The following is a 26074-nucleotide window of genomic DNA, read 5'->3' as shown; positions in this document are numbered from 1 at the left end:
CAGGCCTAAGTTAACTAACGTGAGAATAACTGCGTCGACGGTTCTTGTTATTCGCAAAATTTCTTGAGAAAAATCTGAGAAAATCACGTTGAATCTCCTGGGTTTAGGTGTAACGGAGCTCAACTTTGTGTGTATGGGTCTGGAGTAGCTTTGCCTAATGAGATGCGGCCCAATGGGCTGATTATTCATGACCTATGATGCACGGACACGGACACGACACGGACACGGACACTCCGATACGGCAATTTTTGAAAAATAAGGACACGACACGGCATGGACACGGCAATTAAATAATTAATTAAAATTTATATTTAGGCATTTTTTTAAATATTTTTAGACATAAAATACATTTATGTCTAAAAATTAAATTATGTAACAACTACAAATAAGCAAATTAATACCCAAAGTAATACAATAATATACATAAAGTGTTTAGAGTACAAACCAAACTACAAAAGTTTAAATAGGCTACATTCAAGTATTCAACATCAAAGATCAAAGATCAAACTACAAACATAAAAGGAAACCAAACTTTAAAGCATCCAAGATTACCATAGAACAAGAAGTTCAATATCAAACTAAAAACATAAAAGGATAACTAAAAACATAAAAGGATCACAGAACAACAACATCATCATCGTCATCAATATAGTCATCATTCTCAACAAGATTTATCTCCATCTCTGGCTCATCTAGTGTGAGATAAGCAATCTCAAGCAACCCAGGTCCTCCAAATGGCTCATTCCAAGTATCTCCACTAATGTCCCACTTCTTAGAGTTTCCTTTAGTGTACTCTTCTCTCCTCCTTGAAAGAAGCCGAAGATTAGAATGAACAAATACTAAATCTTCAGCACGTTTAGGAGTAATTCTATTCCTCCTCATACAATGGATGAAGCCATATGTACTCCAATTCCTCTCAGCACATGATGATGAGCAAGGCTGTCCAAGAAGCTTTAGAGCTAAAGTTTGAAGCATTGGCAACCTGGACCCATAATTTGACCACCAAAGTATTGGATCCAAGACCCACCTATCATCCATGTTATCATCATCATAAGCTCCAATTCCTGAAAACAAACCAAACTCCATAGTGACATTCTTCCTATCATCAATATCAGGAAAGAATCTTTTGAGGCACTTGTTTCTCTCCGTAGAAAGTTCAGCATCCTTGTGTGGCGCAACACGACCTCTGCCTTCCTCAATCCATTGATTAGTATAATACCTAGTTAAAAGCAAATTAGAAATGCCTAAAGAATATTAAAAAAAAAAAAGATTGAAGAGATAGAAAAATTACTTCGGATTCAAGGAATGGGCTAAGCAATGAAGTGGTGTGCAATTTTTAGTCCACCGTTCAATAAGTATAGCATGTACCACATCATAGAATGGCGACTCCTCATATTCTTCCTTGCCTTCTTGCTTGTATATTTCTTTCTTCACATTTTCTATCATGGAATCCCACATTTCATACACCTTATGGAGAATGGGTGCATCCGTGTCAGCCACTCGAAGCATCTCATAAATAGGTCTTGTGAATCTCAGAATATATGCAACCTTGTCCCACCACAAATCATTCAAAACATAATCCCTCACAGTTTGAGCTTTTCCTACATCATCTTCTCTATATGACATCCATTCCTCACTAATGACCATACTTTGAAGATGCTGCTTTACTTGAAACAATCTTTTAAGCATGATGATTATTGAAGCAAATCGTGTTTCAGCAACAGCAAGTAACTTCAAAGGGGAAAATGAATTAAAAATTGCTAATCTCATAGAATGATTTGTGATAAAAATACGAATGAAAGTTGCCTCATACGAAACTTGTGCAATCCGGTTACATTCATTATATGCAACCTCATTCTGCAAAGAATTCTTAGGTGCACATATATTCTTCAAGGCCAAATTGAGGGTATGCACAACACAAGGTGACCAAAATATATGAGGGTATTCGGCTTCAACAATAGATCTGCCGGCTTTCATTAAGGATGCATTATCGGTAATAATTTGAACAACATTAGTATGCCCAACCTCACCAATGACCTTCGAAAACAAATCGAAAATGAAGTGCTTGTCTTTGTACTCTTTGGTACCATCAATGGATTTAATAAAAAGTGGCCCTTTCTCGATGTAGCCATAAAATTGATAAGTGGCCTTTTTTGTGGATGATCCACCCATCACTTACTATGCTTAAACCCCTTTCTTTCCAAGTGTCTTTAATTGACTTCAACAACTTCTCAATATGTACCTTCTCTTTATGCAACAAAGTTGTTCTCAATTTATTGTAACCGGAGGAATATAGCCCGCCAAATTATTATTACATGCAAATTTGATCATCTCAATCCAATAAGGGTTCTTAGCAAAGTGAAAGGGTAAAACGGAGATAAAATGTCCTAGCAATAAGAGAATCTAATTGCTCTCGACATTGATTGTTAAAACACATCTCCAAAGTAGGATTCCCAACCCACTTTTCTTTTACGAAAAAAAGGATGACTTGTAGCTTGTACTACTAAGAGTAGGACCCAAATGAGGACTACTAGGAGAATCAGACGGTAAAGACACTAGCTTAGGCTTCTTCAATCTACGCGTAGATTCCTCATACGCATCTTCTAATTTTTGCATTTCATTTAGATACTCATCTCCAACCTTTCCACATGGTTGTATTCCACAATTAGACAATTTTAACAAATGTGCCTTCACCCTTGAATAAGACCCCTTAAAAGTTTTTTCACAATAGTTACATTTGAAAGTAACATTCCCACCACCAACAAGCTTTTTCTAACTTAGTAACATATTTCCATAAAGGAGCATGCCTCGGTTGAAATTAAATTATGTAAATCACCTACAATATTCATTTTAGTAAATCACCTACAATATTTAAGTAATTCAACTTTAATAAATAAATTAAACTTATGGCAGTAACGTAACATAATCACAATATGGCAAATAAATATTACAGTCACAATATCACAGTAACATAACTAATATTCCACTCTCACAGTCTCACGGTCACTGTGTGACCGTGAGACTGTGAGAGTGGGTTTAAAAAAAAAAAACAAAACAAAACAAAAACGTGATAAGTGTGTGACCGTGTGACTGTGAGAGTGGGTTTTAAAATAAAAAAAAAAAAAACAAAACAAAAACGTAATAAGTTAAGTTAAATAAACTACCCAATACCTATCTCATATTCTCATTCACGCCAAACAACTCAAATATCTGAAAGAGCACAACCAAAAAAAAAAAAAAAAAAAGAGAGAAGCGTCGGACCTGGAGCTCGCCGAGAGAGAGAGAGATCGGAAGGGACAGGCGGACAGGGACGGCGTCGACGTATGGAGCTCGCCGATCGGCCCGATTTAGCTCCGGCGAGAGACAGGCAGCGGCGGAGATCAGAGGAAGGGTCGGTGACTCGGTGGTTCTTAACTGAGAAGTGAGAGGCTGAGAGCTTGTGGGTTTCGGGGCAAATGACTGAATGAAGATGTGGTTTCATCATTTTGTTTTAGGTATATCATGAGATCAACGGTGGGGGTAAGTCCAAATGTCAAAAATCTGTGATTTTCCTTTTTTTTTTTTTTTTTTTTTCACTGCTGGCGTGTCGGACTGTCGGAGCCGCGTCGGCGCCGTGTCGGAGCCGCGTCGGTGCCGTGTCGGCTCCGTGTCGGGAAAACGAAAAAAAAAAAAATAGGACACTTCTCGGACACCGGAGTCCGGCGAATCGCGGCGGTTCCGGTGTCCGACACATGTCGGACACCGACACGTCGCCCAAAACGGCATGTCGGTGCAACCCAATCATGACTGGAAATCTCTATTTCAACCTAAGCAGAAAGAGTGCACCATGCTTGAGTACCGTGGACCTTTGAATGTCAATGGAAAAGTTTTGGTGAAGCAACCAAGGAAATTATGAAATGGGAGACCCCCTTCTTTCCTGGTGATTATGAGATTTATGGAGGGGCTATGGAGTCAATTTGGTCCACATGGAACTCTTCTCGATTGACAAGTAGAATTATTATTATTATTTTTTTCAAATTTCTTTATCACAACAACAGAGATGTTCTTCTTGAATTTTGAGTCTGGCACATTACAGACAAACAGTTGATTTTGTGGAAGTGGCAGCTGAGCATGAAATTGCTTCATTAAGGTTCAATCCACACATATGTGGGTGATCAATGGTTGTTGGACCAAAGAACCTTCCCAGGATTCTCAATGGAGAAGTTTGAAGACAATTGGAATCTCTCTCAAGGTTTTCTCTCTGTTTTTGCAGTTGTTTTTCTCTTTCAAAGTCAGGGTTATGTTATGGCTTTTAAGTGTTTGGCAACCAATTGAAAGCTAGTTTTCTGCTTAAACTTAAATTATATATTGTTTATGGGTCTCACACTACTTTTCGTTTGAAAGAGGACGAAATTAAATGTAAAAGACTAAAGGACGAAAAAGACTAATCAGGACAATAATTCAAGTGTACTAATCAAAGGAGAGAGAAACTGATTCTGAGGCTTTACCAATTTGTGGGAAATACTGAATGGATATGGATGTTGAGTACAAGGTAGGCAACATATAACTGCTATTTCAAAGTGCAAGGCTCTGATACCACATATAGGGAGAAGTGGACGAAGTTCCTTGTATTTTAGTCTTTTTCGTCCTTTAGTCTTTTACATTTGATTTCGTCCTCTTTCACTTACTTCTTCGTCCACTTCTCCCTATATGTGGTATCAGAGCCTTGCACTTTGAAATAGCAGTTATATGTTGCCTACCTTGTACTCAACATCCATATCCATTCAGTATTTCCCACAAATTGGTAAAGCCTCAGAATCAGTTTCTCTCTCCTTTGATTAGTACACTTGAATTATTGTCCTGATTAGTATGCTATGTGATTAACAGTTGCCACTTATTGTGGATCCTCTGTGATAATCACATCAGAAAATTGCTTACTGAATTCTACAATTTAGTAAAAGCTCAAGGGATAATGCTTTCAGAAAAGAAAATGGTCATAGGAGTATCCTCTATTGACTTCCTTGGAGTAAACATTTCAGATGGAAAGTATACTCTGCAGCCTCACATAGCAGTCTCTCTCAGTGAGTTTCCAGATATACTCAAGAATGTGTGCTTGGAATTCACATCATCCATGCCATTAAAGGCATAATATCTGCTCAACATTCTGTCAAAATGTTTCTCCAAATCTTTTCTTTCAAAAGAACAGCATTTCATCAATAGGAACTCATCTCTGGCTACTTCAGTGTAATGGGCTAATGAACCAAGAAATTCATTGCCCAGATAATTGCTAAATTTGTAGCAAGACTCACAGGTAGACTGAGACAATGGTGGATTAATCTTGGACTGTTCCTGCATTAAGTGTGGTTTGGACCGTACCTATGACTGCATTGTGATATTCCATAAATCTAGAATCAAGGAGAGCAATTCTAGAAGCTATAGGGAGTCCTTTTCTGCCATGAAAAGTGAGTGCAAGTCTTACTGCACCAAAATGGAGGTGAGTATAACCTTGTCTTTGCCATGGAATGACAAACTCTCTGGGAAGAAGAGATTGGGATTGGCCACAAAATTTACCTAGATCTAGGTATGTTCATAGCTGTTCATAAATGGTTCCACTAGAGTGAGTGACGAACAAAGGTTTTGCGAAAATTTATGTGTGATTTTCTTTTTCGCTCTAGCAAGCTCTGGTTTTGGCTCAAAATGCTTTCCAGTCTTTCACAGTAGACAACAACTTCACTCTTAAATTGGAGACAATCATTCTCCTTCTATGTCGAATAAATGATTTACTAGAAGCAAATTAAGAACTTTATGCATTTCATTTCAACAGGTAACGTGGTCCAATATATGGATTACAGGATGAATACTATCATTGTTGGCGAGTTTTCATTCATGTGAAATTATTGGAATTGGAACCATTACATTACAATGATAAATTCAATAAGCTGAAGACCACACTTCTGCACATTAAAAGCTGCCATAGACAGTGCGACAGGGCTTAAATCTGTTGCAACAACCCTCCCACAACTCCCCAAAATCTTCTCAACAAAACCTGAGTGCAATGGTGGACTTAGAAAGATAGGAATTAGAGGCTTTAAAGAAGTGGGTGGGGTTGAAATTGAAGAAAATCAAAGGGTCGATAAAGACTCGTACAACATCCACATATGAAGCTTAGCTTCATTTTTTTAACAATGTCAATGTCAGAAAATGTAGGTTTCTCTATACTACAATCTCATGCTTAACCCTGGAACAAAATTAAAGAGGAAACGTCATGAAGCCCACTCATGTAATGAAGATAAGGGCACAAGGCCAGGTTTGCATAGTGAATAAATTAAGCCCATCTAAGCAACCCATTTGTCTAGAAAAGAGCTCTCAAGGCCCAATTTGTATAGTGAAAACATAAACAGAGCCCTGTGTAGTGAAGAAATTGAGCCCAACAAGGCAATCCGTTTTGTGTAGAGACTAGAAGGGTGTAAAAGAAATTGATCCCGTTTCATTCCATTTAATCTAGTTCCCAAAATATTATAAGTCATGCCTATATGAAACGGGTTACTCAGTTGGGACCAATTATTTCCCAAAAATCTATTTGATTTTTTTATTTTTATTAAATGTAATGATTGGTAAAGTTAGCAACGATTAAACTTTTCAATAATATCCTTTTGAAGAATAGTGCATCATGCATATATCTTAGATTCTTGGATAGATCTAAGAATTATATATCTTGATCAATATCTTATCTTCTGCATAATTCCTTTGTTGGTAATAACCTAACAACTGGTGCCATCCTATGTTGTGTACTTGTTTTACAAGGTTACGCTCCATTGAAGCATAGAGCTTTTATCAAGTCATCTTTCTTGTGAGAATCCAAAAAGTATTGTGATCTTGAGAAGTGCAACCAACGCCCCCAAAAGAAACCCACTTGGCCAAAATTTGTTGACATCCCACAACCCAAAATCCACCTCAAGCAGTTTTATTCCCACTGCCATCACAACCATTTATCAAAAACCTCATCCTTTCAAAATTAAAATTCACGAAACAAACCTCATCGCAATCTCATTTCCAACAACAACCACCATTTTCAGTCATTAGATCATAAGACAATGATCCATCCTTTGTTGTGAAAGGGATAACACCACCAACACAGGAGTATCCGAAGCTTCAGCTAGTCCAATCTAATTTAAAAGTTCGGCCAATTGATTTATAAGTCCAGCAAACACGGCCCATTATTTAGAATAAATTTTTCCTTTAGTTCAAATGATATTTGAAGTTGATGAGTTATGTTGTCCAAGAAGTCAAAAAAACATTTAATTTGAGTCTTCTAGGAAATACTACAATCTTTATGTTTTAACTTATAAGGAAAAAAAGTCTTTAACTATTTTTACTAGTTTCTATAAGTTTAATTTGAGTTTGGTCTTCAAAGTATAACATCTTGAATAATATTTACAAATCATGAAAAGTAAAAAATCTTGGAAGGTATCGTTAAGACGTTATCATAAATTTCAGGGGCCTTTTTGTTTGATATGAATTTTGTCCTATTTTAGTTGTCTTTTTTATGTTAAGTAGTGCATACGCACATCTGGATGTCGTGAGAATCATAGATGTAAACCTCTTTTAAGTGCAAAGTTCAGGCATATTAATTCTTATAAGAAAATTCTAATCACGGAACCAAATTATCATTGAGGAAATTGAGATAAACATTGTTTTATTAGTTGATATAATTCAAGTAGTTGGAGGAGGCTGCCTTAGTTATCTTGGATTTAATTCGTTTTTGTGTCTTAAGTTTGATATTTGCTTCTTTAGGTTGTTAAGACTACATTTTTCCCCCCTTTAGATTTAGGTCCAGTTGTGTAATATTAACCAATTAATCTTGTGCTTATTATCCCACATTGGACTTCAACACCTACTAACTACATTATTCACATGGACAAAACTTAGGAAGGTGCTGTTCTTTAAGTTCCCCTCTTAAAATTCAATTATGTAGTTACTTAACTAAAAATACAGTTTCATTTCATGAGAAAAAATCCACATAACAAACTTTTAAAAGAGGAACATAAGGAACAACACCTAAGTACTGTACCTAAATCTTGCTCTATTCACACATGAATATTCCAACATTCTTTTACCTTATATCACCCTTTTTTTTTTTTATTGGATTTCCTAGATGCCCTGAAATAACAAATAATATGCATAGGGGTGGAGCCAAAACTTTTGGTTTGGGGTGCCAAACCACATATTGATTAATCAATGAAAAGAAATTCAAAACAAATACATACATATACACACGTGTGTCTGTGTGTATATAATTTTGAACATAAAATTATCATCTTTATAAATTTTAATATACACAAATTGCCAACTTTGCAATCAATATGTATTATGTACAAAAAAAATCACCATTATTTTAATATAATTTTTTTTTTTTACTATCACTCCCTAACATTAAATCTCCTCTGTTTAGTTTTTTTTTTTCATTTAACATTTTGATTCTAATTCAAACATGGACAAAAAATTTGAAACTTAAACACAACAAAAAGCGTAGTTCCAAATAATAAACATTTGCAAGAGAATTGTTTAATTAAATACTCACTATTTGAACTCAACAACTAAAACTCACCAAATAAGACCGGAAAAAAAAAAGGAGAAACGTTACATAGTTCTAGTAATACTTTTCTTTTTTGAGTTAAAAAATAGACAATTTTTTGTTATTATTAACTATTGCTTTTAGATCACTAATTAGTTGTTTATGTTTTATTTATTTATCTTTTTGGGTTGGGTGGAGGGAACTCATATATATTGGGTCTAATATTAAAAACAATGTAAAAACCCACATACAATAAGAGAATATCTTTTCAAAAAAGAATTGGGGGCCAAGCTATGCTGTGGCTCCGCGCGCCCCTAAATATAAATTAGACATCGAGATCATTGCAAATCATAAGCATTCACAAAGGATTGTAATTTGTAAAATGAATTGAACTTAATCTTTGTCAAGCATAATGTCCAACAAAATAATTATGAACAAACAAATTAAACATTGTGATGCAAGTTAAAAGTTAAAACTACAAAGACACCCAAATCTAGCGAGTTCTACTGAGTGTTCTATTTTCTGACAGCCATGCAACATGTACGTTGATTCTAAACCACACAGAGCCAACACATTAAATCCTAATCAAATTAAATGGGAATCAAATTATTAGTCAACTCCTCAACTGCTTAAGTAAAGTGGCTATCAACATTTGTTATTTTCAAAGAGAAAAAGATGACACTTGACAGAGCCATAATAAGAATTTCTTTGTTTAAGACTTGACTTTCAATTAATATATCTCTTTCTGGAAAGGACTATTTCCCAAGATATATAGGACCACCTTGAATTTGTCAAGAGGAGAGAAAAAGATGACACTTGATAGAATTCAAATGTAATTTATTTATTCAACTCTTAAGTCTTAAGATAAAAAAAAATGACAACACTACGAACAAACTCAACCAAGGTAAAATGAAATCTGATTTCAAGTTAAAAAAGAATTGTTACAGCTGATTAAAATCAACCACTTTATAAATGAAAAATGAATTGTCTCCAAGTGTGCCGAATTATGATTAATGATCAATTTTGATAAGGTAACGTTTCAATTTTTATAACTTAAATTTCTAAGCAGAAAATTGTCAATATTAGCCACATAATTTTCCATGTGACTTCTACTTTAATAAATTCTTTTTTTAAAAAAACCCTACCAAACTCTCTCTCTCAAAACAAAAAGAAAAAATTGGAGTGTAGATTTCAACTTTCACCTCTTTTTATTAAAATTTATATTTGAACCTTGACATTTGATTCTTTATATAAAACTATTTTGTAACCTCATGCATATGCATGAATATATTTAAAAGATACACATTAAAATACATAGTATAATTCCTATATGTATAATTTAAATACTATTGATATATAGTCATTCCTATATTTTGTTAACTCTTTAAAAAATCTTGTAATAATATTATTAGGTAGAAAATATTAATTTTCCATATTTTTTTATAAAATTTATTATTTCTTAATTTTTGATATTGTCAATCACTTTTTTTTCTTATTTTTTTTACAATTCATTAATTCTAAACTCTTTGATTTTTATATTCAATAACTCACTTGGATAAATATTTATGATGTGGTCCCACATTTGGCTCCAAAATTAAGAAAAAAAAAACTCTCTAACATGACACAAAATTGGATTCCAATTGTAGAATATAATTAGATTTTCTCTAAGTTTTACCTATTAATATATACTATCTTGTAATCCCATGCATATGGATGGATATACTTAAAAATATATAATAAGATGCATAATATAATTCCTATATATATAATTTAAATACTATTGATTGTCATTTTTATATTTTGTTAACTCTTTAAAAAATTTTGTTTGGATATTATTAGGTATATAAAATGTAAATTGTTCATGCTATTTATTTATTTATTTATTATTGTGAAGCACTTTTTTTTATGATTCATTTATTCTAGATTCTTTGGTTTTTGTACTTAAAAACTCACTTGGATAAATATTTATGATGTGGTCCCACATTTGATTCTAAAATTAACAAATAAAACTCTTTAACAATAAATAATTTAAGACACATAGCGCAAAATTAAAACTTTAATTTGGAATTCTATTTTGAGTTTCTCTCAGCTTCACCTATTATTATTATTATTATTATTATTATTATTATTATTATTATATAGACTAGCTTGTAACCCCATGCATATACATAGATACACTTAAAGAAATACAATAAGATGCATAATATAATTCTTATATATATATATATATATATATAATTTAAATAGTATTGATAGTCATTTTTCTTATTTTATTAATTCTTTAAAAAAAATTGTAAGGATATTATTAGGTATAAAATGTAAATTGTCCATTTTTTTATAATTATTATGAAGCAATTTTCTTTTACGATTCATTTATTCTAAACTCTTTGGTTTTTGTGCTTAATAACTCACTTTGATGAATATTTATAATGTGGTCTCACATTTTATTCTAAAATTAAGAAAATAAAATTCTTTAAGAATAAATAATTTATGACACATGGTGAAAAATTGGAACTCTAATTTGGAATTCTAATTGAGTTTCTCTCAGCTTCATCTATTATATATATATATATATATATATATATATATATATATATATATATAGACTAGTGTATAATCCATGCATATACATGGTACAATTTAAAACAACACAATTACACATATATGGATTCATATTATACTTTGTTTAAGTCATAGATATATACATGAGTTTTTTACTCTGTCTTTCTTCTTTATTTTTTTATTTTGTTTTATTTTTTGGATATATACATGAGTTTTCTCTTTTTTATTCAGTTTTTTTATAGTTTATTTATATTAGACTCTTCATTTTTTGCAAAATATTAACTCACTTAGAAATTATATATATATATATATATATATATATATATATATATATATAGATAGATAGATAGATAGATAGATAGATAGGATACGTAGTGCAAAATTAGACTACAATTAGAATCCAATTTGAATTCTAATTAGATTTTCTCTCAGCTTTATATATTAATATATATATATATATATATATATATATATATATATATATATATATATAGACTAGCATATAATCCATGCAAATGCATGGATGCATTTAAAATTAAACACAATTTTTATTATAAAAATATAAATAATTAGTCAAATTATTAAAAAAAAAAATAGCATGTAACACATGCATACATATGGATACATTTAAAATTAAACACAATTTTTATCATAAAAATATAAATAATTAGTCAAATTATTTTTTTGAAAAAATAAACATAATTAGTCACATATTAAAATTCTTACCTAAATTTAATACAACTTATGATCATTTTTTTTCTCATTTTTAATAAAATAGAATGTGTGGTGGTCTTTGTTGTGTGATGATTTTTACTGAACATTTAACATGATTGGTTTTTTATTTATATAGAAATTTTATAATTCATTAATATTTGATTCTTAGTATTTTACACTCATTAATTCACTTGACACACACACACACACACAAAAAAAAAAAAAAAAAAAAAAAAACCTTAAGTGAATACATTACACAAACTTAATTGGATAATTATGGTGTGGTCCCTACATAAATTTAAACACATGGAGCAAAATTAGATTCTAATTCCAAATTTTAATTGAACTTTGTCTTAGTTTTACCTATTAATATATATATATATATATATTAATCTTGATTTAGTTTTTTTTGTTTCAAATTATGTGTGAAATCCATTTTTATTTTTTTAGAATTTAAGTTGCATTTTTTTATTCTTGTGATATTATAATTTTATATCACAGAAATTGTTTCTTTTATTTTTATTTTTATTTTTAGTAGTTTTCAATTATTAATGTTTACTTAGAAACTATCAATTTTTTTTTTTTAGATACTAGAAACTATCAATCTACACGTACAATTTTTTTTTTTTCTTAAATCATATATCTTGGTCTTATGTATAATTCCATTGAAGGAAGCTCACTGGATTAGGTAATAACCTAACAACTGGTGCCATCCTATGTCGTTTACTTGTTTTACAAGGTGACGCTCCATTGAAGCATAGAGCTTTTATCAAGTCATCTTCGTTGTGAGAATCCAGAAAGTATTGTGATCTTGAGAAGTGCAACCAACACCCCCAAAAGAAACTTATTTGGCCAAAATTTGTCGACAATATCCCACAACCCAAAATCCACCTCAGGCATATTTATTCCCACTGCCATCACAACCATTTATCAAAAACCTCATCCTTTCAAAATTAAAATTCACGAAACAAACCTCGTCAATCTCATTTTCAACAACAACCACCACATCAAACATGGTTCATTATTTAGAATAAATTTTTCCTTTAGTTCAAATGAAATTTGAAGTTGATGAGTTATGTTTTCCAAGAAGTCAAAAAAACATTTAATTTGAGTCTTCTAGGAAATACTACACTCTTTATGTTTTAACTTCTAAGGAAAAAAAGTCTATCCCCATTTTTTCTAGTTTCTATAAGTTTAATTTGAATTTGGTCTTCAAAATATAATATCTTGAATAATATTTACAAATTATGAAAAGTAAATAATCTTGGAAGGTACCGTTAAGACGTTAACATAAATTTCAGGGACCTTTTTGTTTAATATGAATTTTGTCCTATTATAGTTGCCTTTTTGTTAAATATTGCATACGCACATCTGAAAGTTGTGAAAATCATAGATGTTAGCCTCTTATATTAGCACAAAGTTCAGGTATATTAATTCGAATATGAAAAATTTAGTTACGAAACCAAATTTGGCTTGAGGAAATTGAGAAAAACAATGTTTTATTAGTTGATATAATTCAACATTTGTTATTTTGCAAGAGAGAAGATGATACTTGATAGAGCCATTATACGAATTTTGTTCAAGACTGGACTTGCAATATATCTCATTCTGGTCTGGAAACAACCATCTCCAAGATAGGGGTAAGAACACTTGGAAAAGGGTTTAAAAGAAGATGACAATAATTCAAAGTTCAAACTCATGTTCTCTGCCCGTCGTTTTTAGGAGAGAGGTCCATTATTGAAGACACAAATCACACGGCAGAGTAGTTTTCCCAGGGGTCTTTGTCCAAGGTGGTACTGGGTCTTTCTACGAAGCATGCACGCTAACAATTTTTAATATTTTTAATTTTAAGTTTTAAAACCAACGCTATCAATATATTGATAATGTACCTAACATAACTCTAAAAATTAATCAAAATAACCACCAAAAGAAAAGGTTCAAACAATAACAAGATTAGACTAAACAGAATAAATAAACAAAATATTCAACAAAATTCAAAAAAAAAAAAAAGAAAAAAAAACTTATTATTCAAATTCGTAACTTATTCAATCTATTATATAAAAATAATTTGTAATTTTATTTTTCCCAAAAAAACGATACGAAAAGAAATACTACTATGACAGTGACTTCTCTTAGGCTTTATAGTTGCCATTGCAACAACTTTAATTTGCTCTCCTTAATTAGTGGCTTGGCTTGCAGTGTCAACAGTGATCATTCGTGGCTCATTTCCTCTCTCTCTCTCTCTCTCTCTCTCTCTCTCTCTCTCTCTCTCTCTCTCTCTCTCTCTCTGTTTTTTGTCATCATGATCAGACTCTCTAATTTTATTACTCTCGTCTTAGCATTCTCATTAATTGATCAATTTTTTCTTTTTCATTTTGTTTTTGTTTGTTTGTATGTTTTTTTTTTTAGATAGAATTTTACTCTAACCTAATATAAGTGTATGTGTGTAAAGCTCCCATCTGAAAATTTGAAGTCCGGCTCATACCCCTTACACCCTACAAGGATTTATAGTCGTGGAGTGATCATCATACTAAGGGTGCGGGGTGCCTTTTTCATTTTGTTAATAAAAGGAAATTGTAAAATTTCACATGTTTATGTGTTTTTTTTAATTAGATTTTTTATAATTTTAATTTTTTTAACGACTATCTTAAGAAAAATCCCTAAAGCTACTACAAGAAATAAAAAATATTTAGCAATGACAACATTGCCAATTTAGATCTTGAAATAATTGAAATTCATAAGCACACACTCACAAAGGATTGCAAATTGTAAAATGAATTTGAACGTAATCTTTGTGATGCATAATAATGATAATATCCAACAAAAACTTTTACGAACAAAACTAATTAAACTTTGTGATGTAAGCTAAAAGTTAAATTGACATATCCTTAATTATGCATAAAATGCTTAAGAGTTTAAGGGATTTGACTTTTGAGTTGTGAAATTAGTAGCATATTATAATTATCTAAAAAAATGTTCAAAACTTAAAACACCCAAATCTAGTGCGTCTCTTGAGTGCTCTCTTTTATTAAAGCACGCTATTCGTTGATTCTAAACCACACAGAGCAAACAAATTTAATCCTAACAAATGGGAATCAAATTAATAGTCAAAGTCCTCATGCCAATAGCTCACTCCACAAGGTAAAAAAAGAAACCCAACAAAAATAAAAATAAAAATACTGTTAATTACACGGCTTACATGACAATGAAATTAAAGCTAAAGAAGTATTAAAATTGTTAGGTTCTAAAGATTTAGAATTTAATATTTAGAATCACTATTGTATTGTGTTGGCAAACTGAGAACAAAACATGTCTAGTCTAGGTGTTTAGGCAATGCTTAAATAAGGTTATTTCAAGTTTCGAAGTCCAGCTAATTGCAAAAAAAAAAAGTGAAGTTCTGTCTTTCTCGACTGATCGAGAATTAGGCTCGACTGATCGAAAATTGCAGGCATAATTTTTGCAAAATTTTTAAACAAGGCCAAAACGTAATTAGGGTTTTTGTTTATATGCTAGAAGTGTTTCACTTGAAGCTCAAAACATTTAAACAGAGTTTGGGCTGAAATAAAATTCTGAAGAAATTTTATATTTGCGATTTTCGATCGGTCGAATATAATTTTTGATCGATCGGATCTCACTGGATTTCAATTCTTCTTTCTGCAGCTTGTATGTTTTTGTGTTCTGACTTGTAGCATCTTGAGCATTGTCTAATAAACTTTATAGATCTGGGAATTTATATTTAGACAAGTTTGTGCTCACTATTTGCTAATTTTTCTAAACTTTTAGAACCTAACACTATGGCTCTTCCCCTCAATGTGAATTAGATATCAAAATCATTGCAAATCATAAGCATTCACAAAGGATTGTAATTTGTAAAATGAATTGAACGTAATCTTTGTCAAGCATAATGTCCAACAAAAAAAATTATGAAAAAAACAAAAACAAATTAAAGGTCCGTTTGGATAAAGTTGAAAATTGAAAACTGAAAATTGGAAACACTGTAACAAAATAATTTCTAAATGTGTGAATAGTATCGTGGAACCTATTTTTAATATTTTTTTTCTGAATAAAGTAGTAGTGGGTCCTGTGAACAATGTGTGAACAGTAAAAAATGACAAACGTTCCATCACTTCTTAGTTTAAAAAAAAAAAAAAAAACTGAAAACGTGGACGCCAAGAAGCACCTGCTATCCAAACGCTGCCTAAACGTTGTGATGTCAGTTAAAATTAAAACTACAAAAACACCCAAATCTAGCGAATTCTACTGAGAGCTCTTCTTTGTAACAACGATGCAACACAACACACAAGTTGATTCTAAACCACACGGCCAACACATCAAATCCTAATTAAATGGGAATCAAATTATTAGTCAAGTCCTCAACTGCTTTCTCCAAAAAAAAAAAAAAAAAAAAGTTTTTAATTCTTTTTTTTTTGGTAATCAGGCAATAACATTAAGCAAAACTAACTAAGAGAAACATTAGAGCAAAGACGCTCATACAATGTACCAGCTGCATCAAGACTAGCCAGCAAGGCCACATCAGCTGGAGGAAATTGAAAAACAACAAAATCATGAGGACTAACCGCGCCTCTTCTAGCAAGCGCGTCGGCGCATTTATTAGCTTCCCTAAAGCAATGCTGAATTTTGACCCTTGGAATCCTCTTCAAACCTTCCTTACAGTCAGCCATGATAACTTCATTACCATTCGGACTACTCTCATCTTTCAAAAGCAGATCCACCACCAGTTTAGCATCAAGTTCAAATATGACATTCTCCAAGTTTAAATCAATGCAGAGATTAATCCCATCCCTAAGAGCCCATAACTCCGCCGCCACACTTGTAGTACACCCAATTGCTCTAGCATAGCCACTAACCCATTCTCCACAGGAGTTGCGAATGATTCCACCTCCACGGCACTTTACCAGGGTTGCCCGATGAAGAACCATCTGAATTTAACTTATACCAACCGTCGGGGGGAATGCCACCGCACACCGGATGATAGATAAGTTGCGTTGAAGTTTATCATTCAAGCCGAGGAAGGCAAACTCGAGCGGCTTTGGCTATAGTTTCCACCTTTAAAGATTTTTGGGGGCCTCGAATCTCTAAAGATGACATTGTTGCGTCCGAGCCGAGAGGCCCCACACTCCAAAAGGAAAGAAGATGCTCCAAGATATACCCGATACCGAAGAGTGATACTTAGTACAATTTAATCGAAGCCAATCGTTAAACTAGAACCATAAAAGAGGTCCTGGTGTGGCACGTAAAAGGAAAAGAATCCCGAAATCTTTGGCAAGAGGGCAATCACGCAAAATGTGGATTATTGATTCAACGTCCCGTTACACGAGAGGCAAGAAGTGGGAATAGTCGCCCCTCGATCCAAGAACTTCTCTAGCGGGAAGACTATTATGAATGCAATCGCCAAAGGAAAACACTTGATCTTGGGCGAGTAATAGATTTCCACACCCAATTCCCCATAAAAAGCTCAAACAGATGGGGATCATGAACAACACAAGCCAGCTTGTAAGCCTCCTTTATATCAAACTCCCCATCAGGTGAAGAGCACCAAGAAATGTGATCAACACCTGCTGCTGACATAGGAATAGGAGTAGCCTTAATTTTCTGCCTTAGGGAATGAGGAAAATTGAATGAAATAACATCCAAGTTCCGTGAACCGTGGTGCACTACCTCTCTTAAAAGTAAGGTCTCCTCATTTCTCTGCAGAGGGCCATTAATAAGGCTTCTAACTGTACCATCACTCAACCATTTATCATGCCAAAAAGATAACTTACTATCATAACCCGCTATCCATTTTATACCCCTGTTAAAAATAGCCTCCCCTCTCATGATTGCTGCCCAAGTGGATGAACAAGATCTAGAAGTATTAGGAGAACGCCTCCTTCGAGTGATATATTTTTGGGAGAGCACTCTAGCCCAAAGGGAGTCTTTTTCTTGATGAAACCGCCAATTAAGCTTGGCAAGCAGAGCTGAGTTCCTTTCCTTGGCTGATTGAAGGCCGAGACCCCCATTAACTTTGGGTTTGGTGATCTTCTTCCAGCTGATCAGGTGAAGTTTCTTTTTGGTTTCCGTCGTGCCCCAAATAAAGTTACGACAAAGTCTATCCACTGTTTGAGTTACCTTAGCAGGGAGGGCAGCACTTTGCATAACATAATAAGGGATAGTGGAAAGAGTAGCTTTGGTCAACACAAGTCTCCCTGCAAAGGAAAGAAGATGAGTTTTCCACCCCGCAAGACGGCCTTGAACACGCTCTATAACAGAACCAAAATCTTGAGGAATTGCCGTATGTTTTATAGGAATGCCAAGGTAATTCCCCAAGGAAGGGGTGGACCGAAACTCTAAAATGTTGCACAACTCCTCTCTATGATGCTGAGGCAGATTTGGAGAGAAAAACACCCGAGATTTATCTGCACTAACCTTTTGACCAGATAACCCGCAAAAGGTGTCTAAAACATCCCTCACAGCTTGACAATTCTTAACATCAGCCTTTGCAAAGAGAACCAGGTCGTCCGCAAAAAATAGGTGAGAAAAGGCCAAACCACCTCTGGAAGCCGGAATAGGGTCCCAAAGCTTGTCCTCACATTTTTCTGAAATAAGAGCTCCTAGAACCTCCATACACAAAATGAAAAGGTAAGGAGAGAGAGGGTCGCCTTGCCTTATTCCTCTTGAAGGTTGGAAAGGATCCAAAGCCCCACCATTGAACAAAATTGAGATGGATGAGGAGGAGACACAGCTCATAATGAGAGAAATAAGGTGACTAGGAAACTTGTAGAGAGCTAAGGTGTCTCTAATGAAACTCCACTCAAGGCGGTCATAGGCTTTTTCTAAATCAATTTTTATTGCCATTAAACCATGTCGGCCTTTCTTATTGGACATAGAATGCACCAACTCCTGGACAATAATAGCATTATCAATACCTTTCCTCTTAGGAACAAAAGCCGATTGAAGAGGAGATATAAGGTTGTCCAATAACGGACGGATGCGACCCACAATCAGCTTGGTTATGATTTTATACACTGTGTTACACAACCCGATGGGACGATAATTATTTAGAGACTCAGGACAGCTGCATTTGGGAATAAGAGTAATCAAGGTTCTATTAAGATACTCAGGCACTGTTCCTGTGTTGAACACATTCTTGATTTCATCCTTCACTGAATTACCCACAACCCTCCAAAAGCGCTGGAAAAATCCAGCATGCAGCCCATCAGGACCGGGAGCTTTATAAGGTTTGAGAGATTGGAGAGCAGCGAAAATTTCAGCATCAGAGACTGGAAGTTCCAACCTAGAAATGTCATCAGCTTGAAGTGTACACTTCCAAAAGGGGGGCTGCCAAACTTGCCTATGGGCAAAGCATTGAGAGGTAGTAAATAACTCAAGAAAACCTTGTCTAATAAAGTCAGCAATCTCAGGAGCCCCATTCAGCCAATTACCCATACGATCTTTCAAGCTAGAAATACGATTTCTCTTGCGGCGGATCAGCGTGGAGTTGTGAAAGAAAGCCGTATTCCTGTCTCCATCTATAACCCAAGAGATTCTAGATTTCATACTCCAATAATCTGCTTCCAAGGAAGCAACAGAAGATAATTCCTCTAAAAGGGACTTTTCCAGATTAATAAGGAAATTGTTAGGATTGATTCTTATAGCTAACTCACAACCAACCAATTTAATTTGATGTGACAATTCATGGTGGTGGTAATAATTTATCGTAGTCATCGCCACGTACAGTTAAATGTCCATTTAATTCTTATAGCTAACTCACAACCAACCAATTTAATTTTAACAAACAAAATTAGAAAAAAAAAAAATATATATATCAAAGAAGAAGTGGTACAAGCGGCCAAGGAGGAGAGAAGGAAGTTTCAAAAAAAAAAAAAAAAAAATTAGGGAAGGACCATTTTCAAGATAGGACACCTTGAATTTGCCAAAAGTTGTTTGGACAGCATCCTCTTGTTAACATAAACTCAAGGCCTTCTCAATCACGAGAGTAGTTGCTGAATACTCAAATTTTCAATACAATCTCAAAAGAGAGTAAGACGTCCCACACTCAAGTCAAGAGAGTAGTTGTTGAATACTAAAATTTTCATTCATCCAAATCTCATCAAGTTATAATTGGGTTGTCCTTGTCGTGAAAATTTTTTTTTTTTCATTTTTTTCTCATGTCTATTTTATGACACTATCTAAATTTGTATTGATTTTTATATTTAAAAGATAAAAACTAAATGTAAGACTATAAAACTCCTAGAATTAAGGCTTAAAATTAGTCAGGTCTTTTTTTTTTTTTTTAACAAAACACAATTACCATCAGTAATTATTGTCTTTCTTTATAGATATGATAGGATTTAAATAATTTTAAAAAAAAATTCTAAGTTGTATCACTAAAATATTGGCTATAATTGCCTCAAATCATGATTAATGAGCACATTTAATAATGACTTGATTTTCAATTTCTGGTACTTTTTAATAATTAATTAGATTTCTTTAATTAAAAAATTTTGAAGAAACAAAAAAATTGGACACTTAACGGCAACTTTTGACGAAATTTGAGTTGACCCCGGAGTTTTTGTCCAAAGGCAGTCGGTCTCTCTTGGAGGCATGCACGCTATCAATTTATTGATACTAAAGCCTATAAAAATTTATCAAACAAAATTTCCACTTATTTTACATTTTTGGAGGTATTTGACAAATTAGCATATATAATACAAACTTGTGTATCTTGCTCTACCTCACACTAATATTTCACCAGTTTCCTGCTTGTCCAAACCAATGAAGCTTCACAACCCCAATTTTCCTGCATTATTATGCTCTACATTCTTTCATATCATTCTGCTCTTTATTGTAACCCTTTTATGCTTGAAACCTGCCACCTCTTCTGCCACTCCAACAAATGAGACTGACCGTTTGGCTTTGCTCATGTTCAAGGAATCCATTGATTATGATCCATATGGAATCTTGAGCTCATGGAATGATTCTATCCACTTCTGCAACTGGCATGGAATTACATGTGGCCGCCGTCATGGAAGAGTCACAACCTTGGTACTAGAAGGTCATAACTTGCGTGGAACCATTACACCTTACATAGGAAACCTCACATTTCTTAGGGCCATCAACCTCCAAAACAACAGCTTTTATGGTGAAATTCCAAAGGAAGTTGGTCATTTGTTTCAACTGCAACATCTCTATCTTTCAAGTAACACACTAGGAGGAGAAATTCCAACTAGCTTGACCAATTGCTCCAAACTCAGGGTAATGGTCTTAGAATCGAACAAACTTATTGGGAAAATCCCAATGGAGCTTGGCTCTATGACTAAGCTTTTGGCTCTTATGGTTTCAACAAACACGTTGACAGGAGGAATTCCACCTTCCTTGGGAAATCTTTCGTTGCTCGTAAATTTTTCAGTAGAATATAATAACTTAGAGGGAAATATTCCACAGAGTATAGGCCATTTGAAAAGCTTATCAGTTTTCAGAGTTGGAGTCAATAAACTGAACGGTATGGTCCCTTCCTCTCTCTACAATATATCATCTATTAGTACTATTCACTTTGTCTTCAACCAGTTCAATGGCGCACTTCCAGCAAACATAGGCCTCACTCTCCATAATCTCAAACTATTTGGAATTGGTGAGAATAAATTCTTTGGGCCAATCCCTAGTTCTTTATGCAATGCATCTAAGCTTCAAATACTTGACCTAGGTGGAAACAACTTTGTGGGATCAGTTCCAACTAATCTGGGATATCTACTAGATCTTAAAAACCTACGTCTAAGTTATAATAATTTAGGAAGGGATTTGGACTTCTTAACGTCTTTAGGAAACTGTAGCAAAATGGAAACGCTGACATTTCAAAGTAACCATTTTGAAGGTGTTTTGCCCAATTCTATTGGCAACTTGTCAACACAACTTAATGCATTGAAATTTGGAAGCAACCAAATATCTGGAATGATTCCTGCAGTGTTACAGAATCTTATCAACTTAAATAGTTTGGTCATGGATGAGAATCTTTTCATAGGTGTGATACCTAGTTACTTTGGAAAGTTTCAGAAGATGCAAGGATTGTATTTATCGGGGAACAAATTGTCAGGGCAAATCCCAAGCTCCATTGGCAACCTCACTCAATTGGTTCAATTGAACTTTTCTCAAAACAATTTAGAAGGAAGCATACCTCCAACTATTGGTAATTGCCAAAGTTTGCAACAATTGGATGTTTCACAAAATTACCTCAGTGGAGTCATACCTCTACAGGTTTTTTCTCTTTTCTCTTTGTCACTATTACTCAATTTATCCTGCAACTCATTTAGTGGTGAATTACCTGTTGAAGTAGGCAATTTGAAAAACATTAATTCTCTAGATATCTCTGAAAACAACTTATTCGGTAAAATTCCCACAACAATCGGAAGTTTCTTGAATTTAGAAAAATTGTACTTGCAAGGGAATTCCTTTGAGGGACTCATACCTTCATCAATTGCTTATTTGAAAGGCCTTGAACTTTTGGATGTTTCACGAAACAACTTATCAGGATTTATTCCAAAGGGTCTAGAGAAACTTTTATTCTTAAAATACTTGAACATTTCGTTCAATGATATTGAGGGCCCGCTACCGACTGTTGGAGTTTTCAAGAATCTAGATGCAACATCAATTATTGGAAACAATAAGCTTTGTGGGGGTATTCCACAATTACAACTACCAAAATGCCCCAAAGTTACAAAATCAAGAAACTCTCTTGCTTCTAGAACAATAATCACAATTTTTTGTGTGGTTGCATGTCTCTTTCTAGTTTCATCATTTCTTGTTCTTTATTGGAGGAAAAAATATACAACGAAACGATCTTCTATAGTCTCAAAGATGGATCTCCTTCCAACAATTTCCTACAAAATGCTTCATCGAGCAACTAATGGATTTTCTCTCAACAATTTGATTGGATCTGGTACTTTTGGAACAATTTACAAAGGAGTTCTAAATCAAGAAGAAATGTTAGTTGCAGTAAAAGTCCTAAACCTTCAAACTAAAGGAGCTACCAAGAGTTTTGTGGCGGAATGCAATGTCTTAAGAAATGTTCGACACCGAAATCTTGTGAAGATCTTAACATGTTGCTCTAGTATCAATTATAATGGCGATGAGTTTAAAGCTCTTGTATTTGAATTCATGACAAATGGGAGCTTAGAAATGTGGCTACATCCAATGGCAGATTGCGAAAATCAATCAAAAAATTTGAGCTTTCTTCAAAGAATAATTATTGCAATTGATGTGGCTTCTGCATTAAATTATCTGCACAATCATTGTCAGCAACAAATCATTCATTGTGATTTAAAGCCAAGCAATATTCTTCTCGATAGTGAGATGATTGCTCATGTAAGCGACTTTGGTTTAGCAAGACTCCTCACAAGCGCTGATGATTCTTCCCAGAAGTGTACTAGTACAATTGGGTTAAAAGGAACTATCGGCTATGTTGCTCCAGGTATAACCTCTCTTATTTAGTTTTAAATTCTTAACAATCCTGTAATATGTTGCTTTTCTCTTTGTCACTTTATGAAAAGATAACAATTAACTACTTGTATTTTTGAGCATATAAGCTTTTTAATATTCGTAAAACTAGTATAAACATATTAACATACTCTCTTGCTTACTATTTCTTTGTCTCTTATAAAAAATATTTACTTGAGAACATACAAGCACATAATTAATTTTACATAAAATTTAAAATAAAATAATTAAAACAAAATAAGATTCATACTCTGAGAAATGCCTAAGTTAATTTGGTGATGAACATTTTGATCCTTTGGCTAAGCTTCGTATCTTCTTTCTATGCATATATTTCAATCAAAGTGAACATTCAGGAAATAAAAGTAATTTGGCCCCTTGGGTTGAAGTTTCATACATTTTCCTTCCATTGCAGAAGTAATATCATATGTCATATTATTTATCTATATAGATTCCTTTCATTTTCCTTGAATTTGCATTTTGTAGATCTTAATCTATTTCATTATAGATAGAAATTGCCTAATTTCCTTCCATTCCACGAGTTATAGAGTATGGCATGGGTGGTGAGGCATCGACTGAGGGGGATGTATATAGCTACGGAGTCCTTGTGCTGGAAATGTTTACAAGAAGGATGCCCACTGATGATATGTTTAAAGATGGTCTAAATCTCCATAATTTTGTTAAGATGGCATTACCAAAAAGACTGGCTCAAGTTGTTGACCCAATGCTTCTGCCAAGAGAAGTTGAAGAATTGGGAGTTGCAACTGCAGTAATGAGGGCAACAGAAAAAGATGACAATGATAATGAAATTGAAGTAGAAGAAGCTAATAATATTGAGGATTCTAGGCATATTGATGTTGACATGCAAAAGTGCTTACTCTCAATTCTTAACATTGGAATCTTATGTTCATTGGAATCCCCAAAAGAGAGGATGAGCATGGAGGAAGTCATTAAGGAACTGCAATTGATAAAAAGTGCTTTCATTAGTGTGGGGATCGGCAAGGCTGACCAAATAGAGCTCAAGTAAGGAGTATTTAATTTTGAATATAAGACTACATTAAGTAGTGTGCCCTATTCATTTACTTTGATTTCATTCAGTCCCCAAATACTTCTATTAAAAAAACATGGAGATTTTACGTTGACCTTTTTATTAATTTTGAGTAGATTATCACAGCTGATTGTAAAATTGGATTTTCATTTCTGATTCATGATCAAAATACTAAACAGAAATTGTCATCTTATTAAAACCCACAACCTTCTTGTAATAATTCCTATCCCTTTTCTTACATTATCAAGGTTTAAAATGGTGAGCTAACGATTTTTATTTTTATTTTTGTGAATTGCAGAGACATGAAACAAATAGAAGAAATTAAATGTCTTTAATAATGCCTGGATTAAGCATGGGATTAGGCCTTTCTACCTGATCTGTTATAGTATTATGCTAGTTTAATATCCCTTTTTGAAAGGATCAATGGGTGATATTCTTTCACTTCTAGTGTTGGAGTCGTGATTTTCTTTCTCTTCTGGTGTAGGAGTGTTCTTCATGTACTGTGCTTTGTTCTACAACTATAATGTGTGACTGTGTTTGTACTAATAATCCAATAAATTCCTAAAAGCCTTTTAAAGGAAGGGAATGCATCAAAGATGCCATGTTACATAATCTAGTGTACAAATAAAAGTGGATCTTTTGTTTAATTTTCCTTTAAACTTAATGTTCTAGATTACATTATCTTGTTACTGTAGAGAGTATAACAATCAATCTAAGTTTCAATTTATTATGTAAGACTTTAAACAAACACTTAAAAGAACAATCACTTTTCACTACCTAGAATTAATTCTTCAAGGATTCAGGTTCGAATATATATTTTATTGAAAAATAAACAAAGAATACAATCTATTCAAAGAACAAAGGTCATTCAGCTATCAAAATTACTAAGCCTAAAAGAAGCCCACTCGACCAACAAAACAAACCAAAAATACAGAGTTAACCTATGCATTAATAGCACAAGCTAAACAAACATCTGTAAACTATGAACAGGAGAATACTTGTCTAAGCATTCAACCTTCCAAGCACACAGCAACATTAGAAATTAAAGATCATTGAGCCGTGGAGACCAAAATAGAATTGTTTAAGCCCCAAAATCAGCAAAGAATCCTGTTTAGAGTGGAATTAGGGAATTTTGCTTGGAACTCAAGGTTGCCTCTAACATCTTTCTTTATTTTTTGACAGGATTTGTGCCTTAGTTAAGATTGGGCCATTGTGGGTGATAGCCTTCCTTTGGCACCAAATATAACATATAGACGATCACCATCAATCTTACATATGTATGCTGTAAGTCCCTTCCTTTTGAGGTTCCTAACAGCCCAATCCCCATAAACATGTGTCCGGAAAGATCACTAAATAAAGAAATGGCTCATGCTTTCAACACAACCCCTGCATAGCACAAAAAGAGTGTCCCTTGTGTAACCCCATTGGGACAGCCTACCTCTAGTGGTTAATTTATTCTTGATCACCAATAAGCCAATGAGAGCATGCTTTGGTATGGTAAGGTTGAACCACAAGCGCTTCCACCAGTCCACCACCTCAGCCTTATGCCTCATATGTGGCTGCACAAGAGAAGCAACCTGTCTTGGTGACGGTCCACTTAGCCTTATCCTCTTCCTTTAGATCTATGAGACTTAATTGGCTTCAAATTATGACTAAATCCTCAGATCTAGTAGGCTTCCAAACCAAAGTTCTATTTTTTAGGACTGAAT

At 33.6% G+C, this 26074-nt stretch overlaps 2 protein-coding genes across 2 annotated transcripts; one reads left to right on the top strand and one right to left on the bottom strand.

The window, feature by feature from the left end:
- Positions 1-615: 615 nt before the first annotated feature.
- LOC142615929 (putative transcriptional regulator tpeD) lies at positions 616-2172 on the bottom strand. The gene is made up of 2 exons (XM_075788836.1): positions 1346-2172; positions 616-1219 (listed from the first exon to the last, which is right to left on the bottom strand). The coding sequence occupies exons 1-2, from the start codon at positions 2170-2172 to the stop codon at positions 616-618; spliced, it is 1431 nt and encodes a 476-aa protein (XP_075644951.1).
- Positions 2173-20568: 18396 nt separating this feature from the next.
- Positions 20569-24926, top strand: LOC142617607 (uncharacterized). The gene is made up of 3 exons (XM_075790518.1): positions 20569-23294; positions 23866-24340; positions 24664-24926. Exons 1-3 carry the CDS (start codon positions 20606-20608, stop codon positions 24698-24700), a joined length of 3201 nt encoding a protein of 1066 aa, XP_075646633.1. The 5' UTR covers positions 20569-20605; the 3' UTR covers positions 24701-24926.
- The last annotated feature ends 1148 nt before the right edge of the window (positions 24927-26074 follow it).

This window comes from Castanea sativa, chromosome 11, assembly GCF_040712315.1.
Source record: "Castanea sativa cultivar Marrone di Chiusa Pesio chromosome 11, ASM4071231v1".
Taxonomy (NCBI): Eukaryota; Viridiplantae; Streptophyta; class Magnoliopsida; order Fagales; family Fagaceae; genus Castanea; species Castanea sativa.
This window is presented reverse-complemented; position numbering and strand designations above follow the sequence as displayed.

Excerpts from the sequence above, each read along its gene's own strand:
- LOC142615929 (XM_075788836.1), bottom strand. The coding sequence starts at position 2,172 with ATGGGTGGATCATCCACAAAAAAGGCCACTTATCAATTTTATGGCTAC. Across the intron at positions 1,220-1,345 it reads CATGCTATACTTATTGAACG|GTATTATACTAATCAATGGA; the intron begins GTGGACTAAAAA and ends GCTTTTAACTAG.
- LOC142617607 (XM_075790518.1), top strand. The coding sequence starts at position 20,606 with ATGAAGCTTCACAACCCCAATTTTCCTGCATTATTATGCTCTACATTC. Across the intron at positions 23,295-23,865 it reads TATCGGCTATGTTGCTCCAG|AGTATGGCATGGGTGGTGAG; the intron begins GTATAACCTCTC and ends CACGAGTTATAG. Across the intron at positions 24,341-24,663 it reads GCTGACCAAATAGAGCTCAA|AGACATGAAACAAATAGAAG; the intron begins GTAAGGAGTATT and ends TGTGAATTGCAG.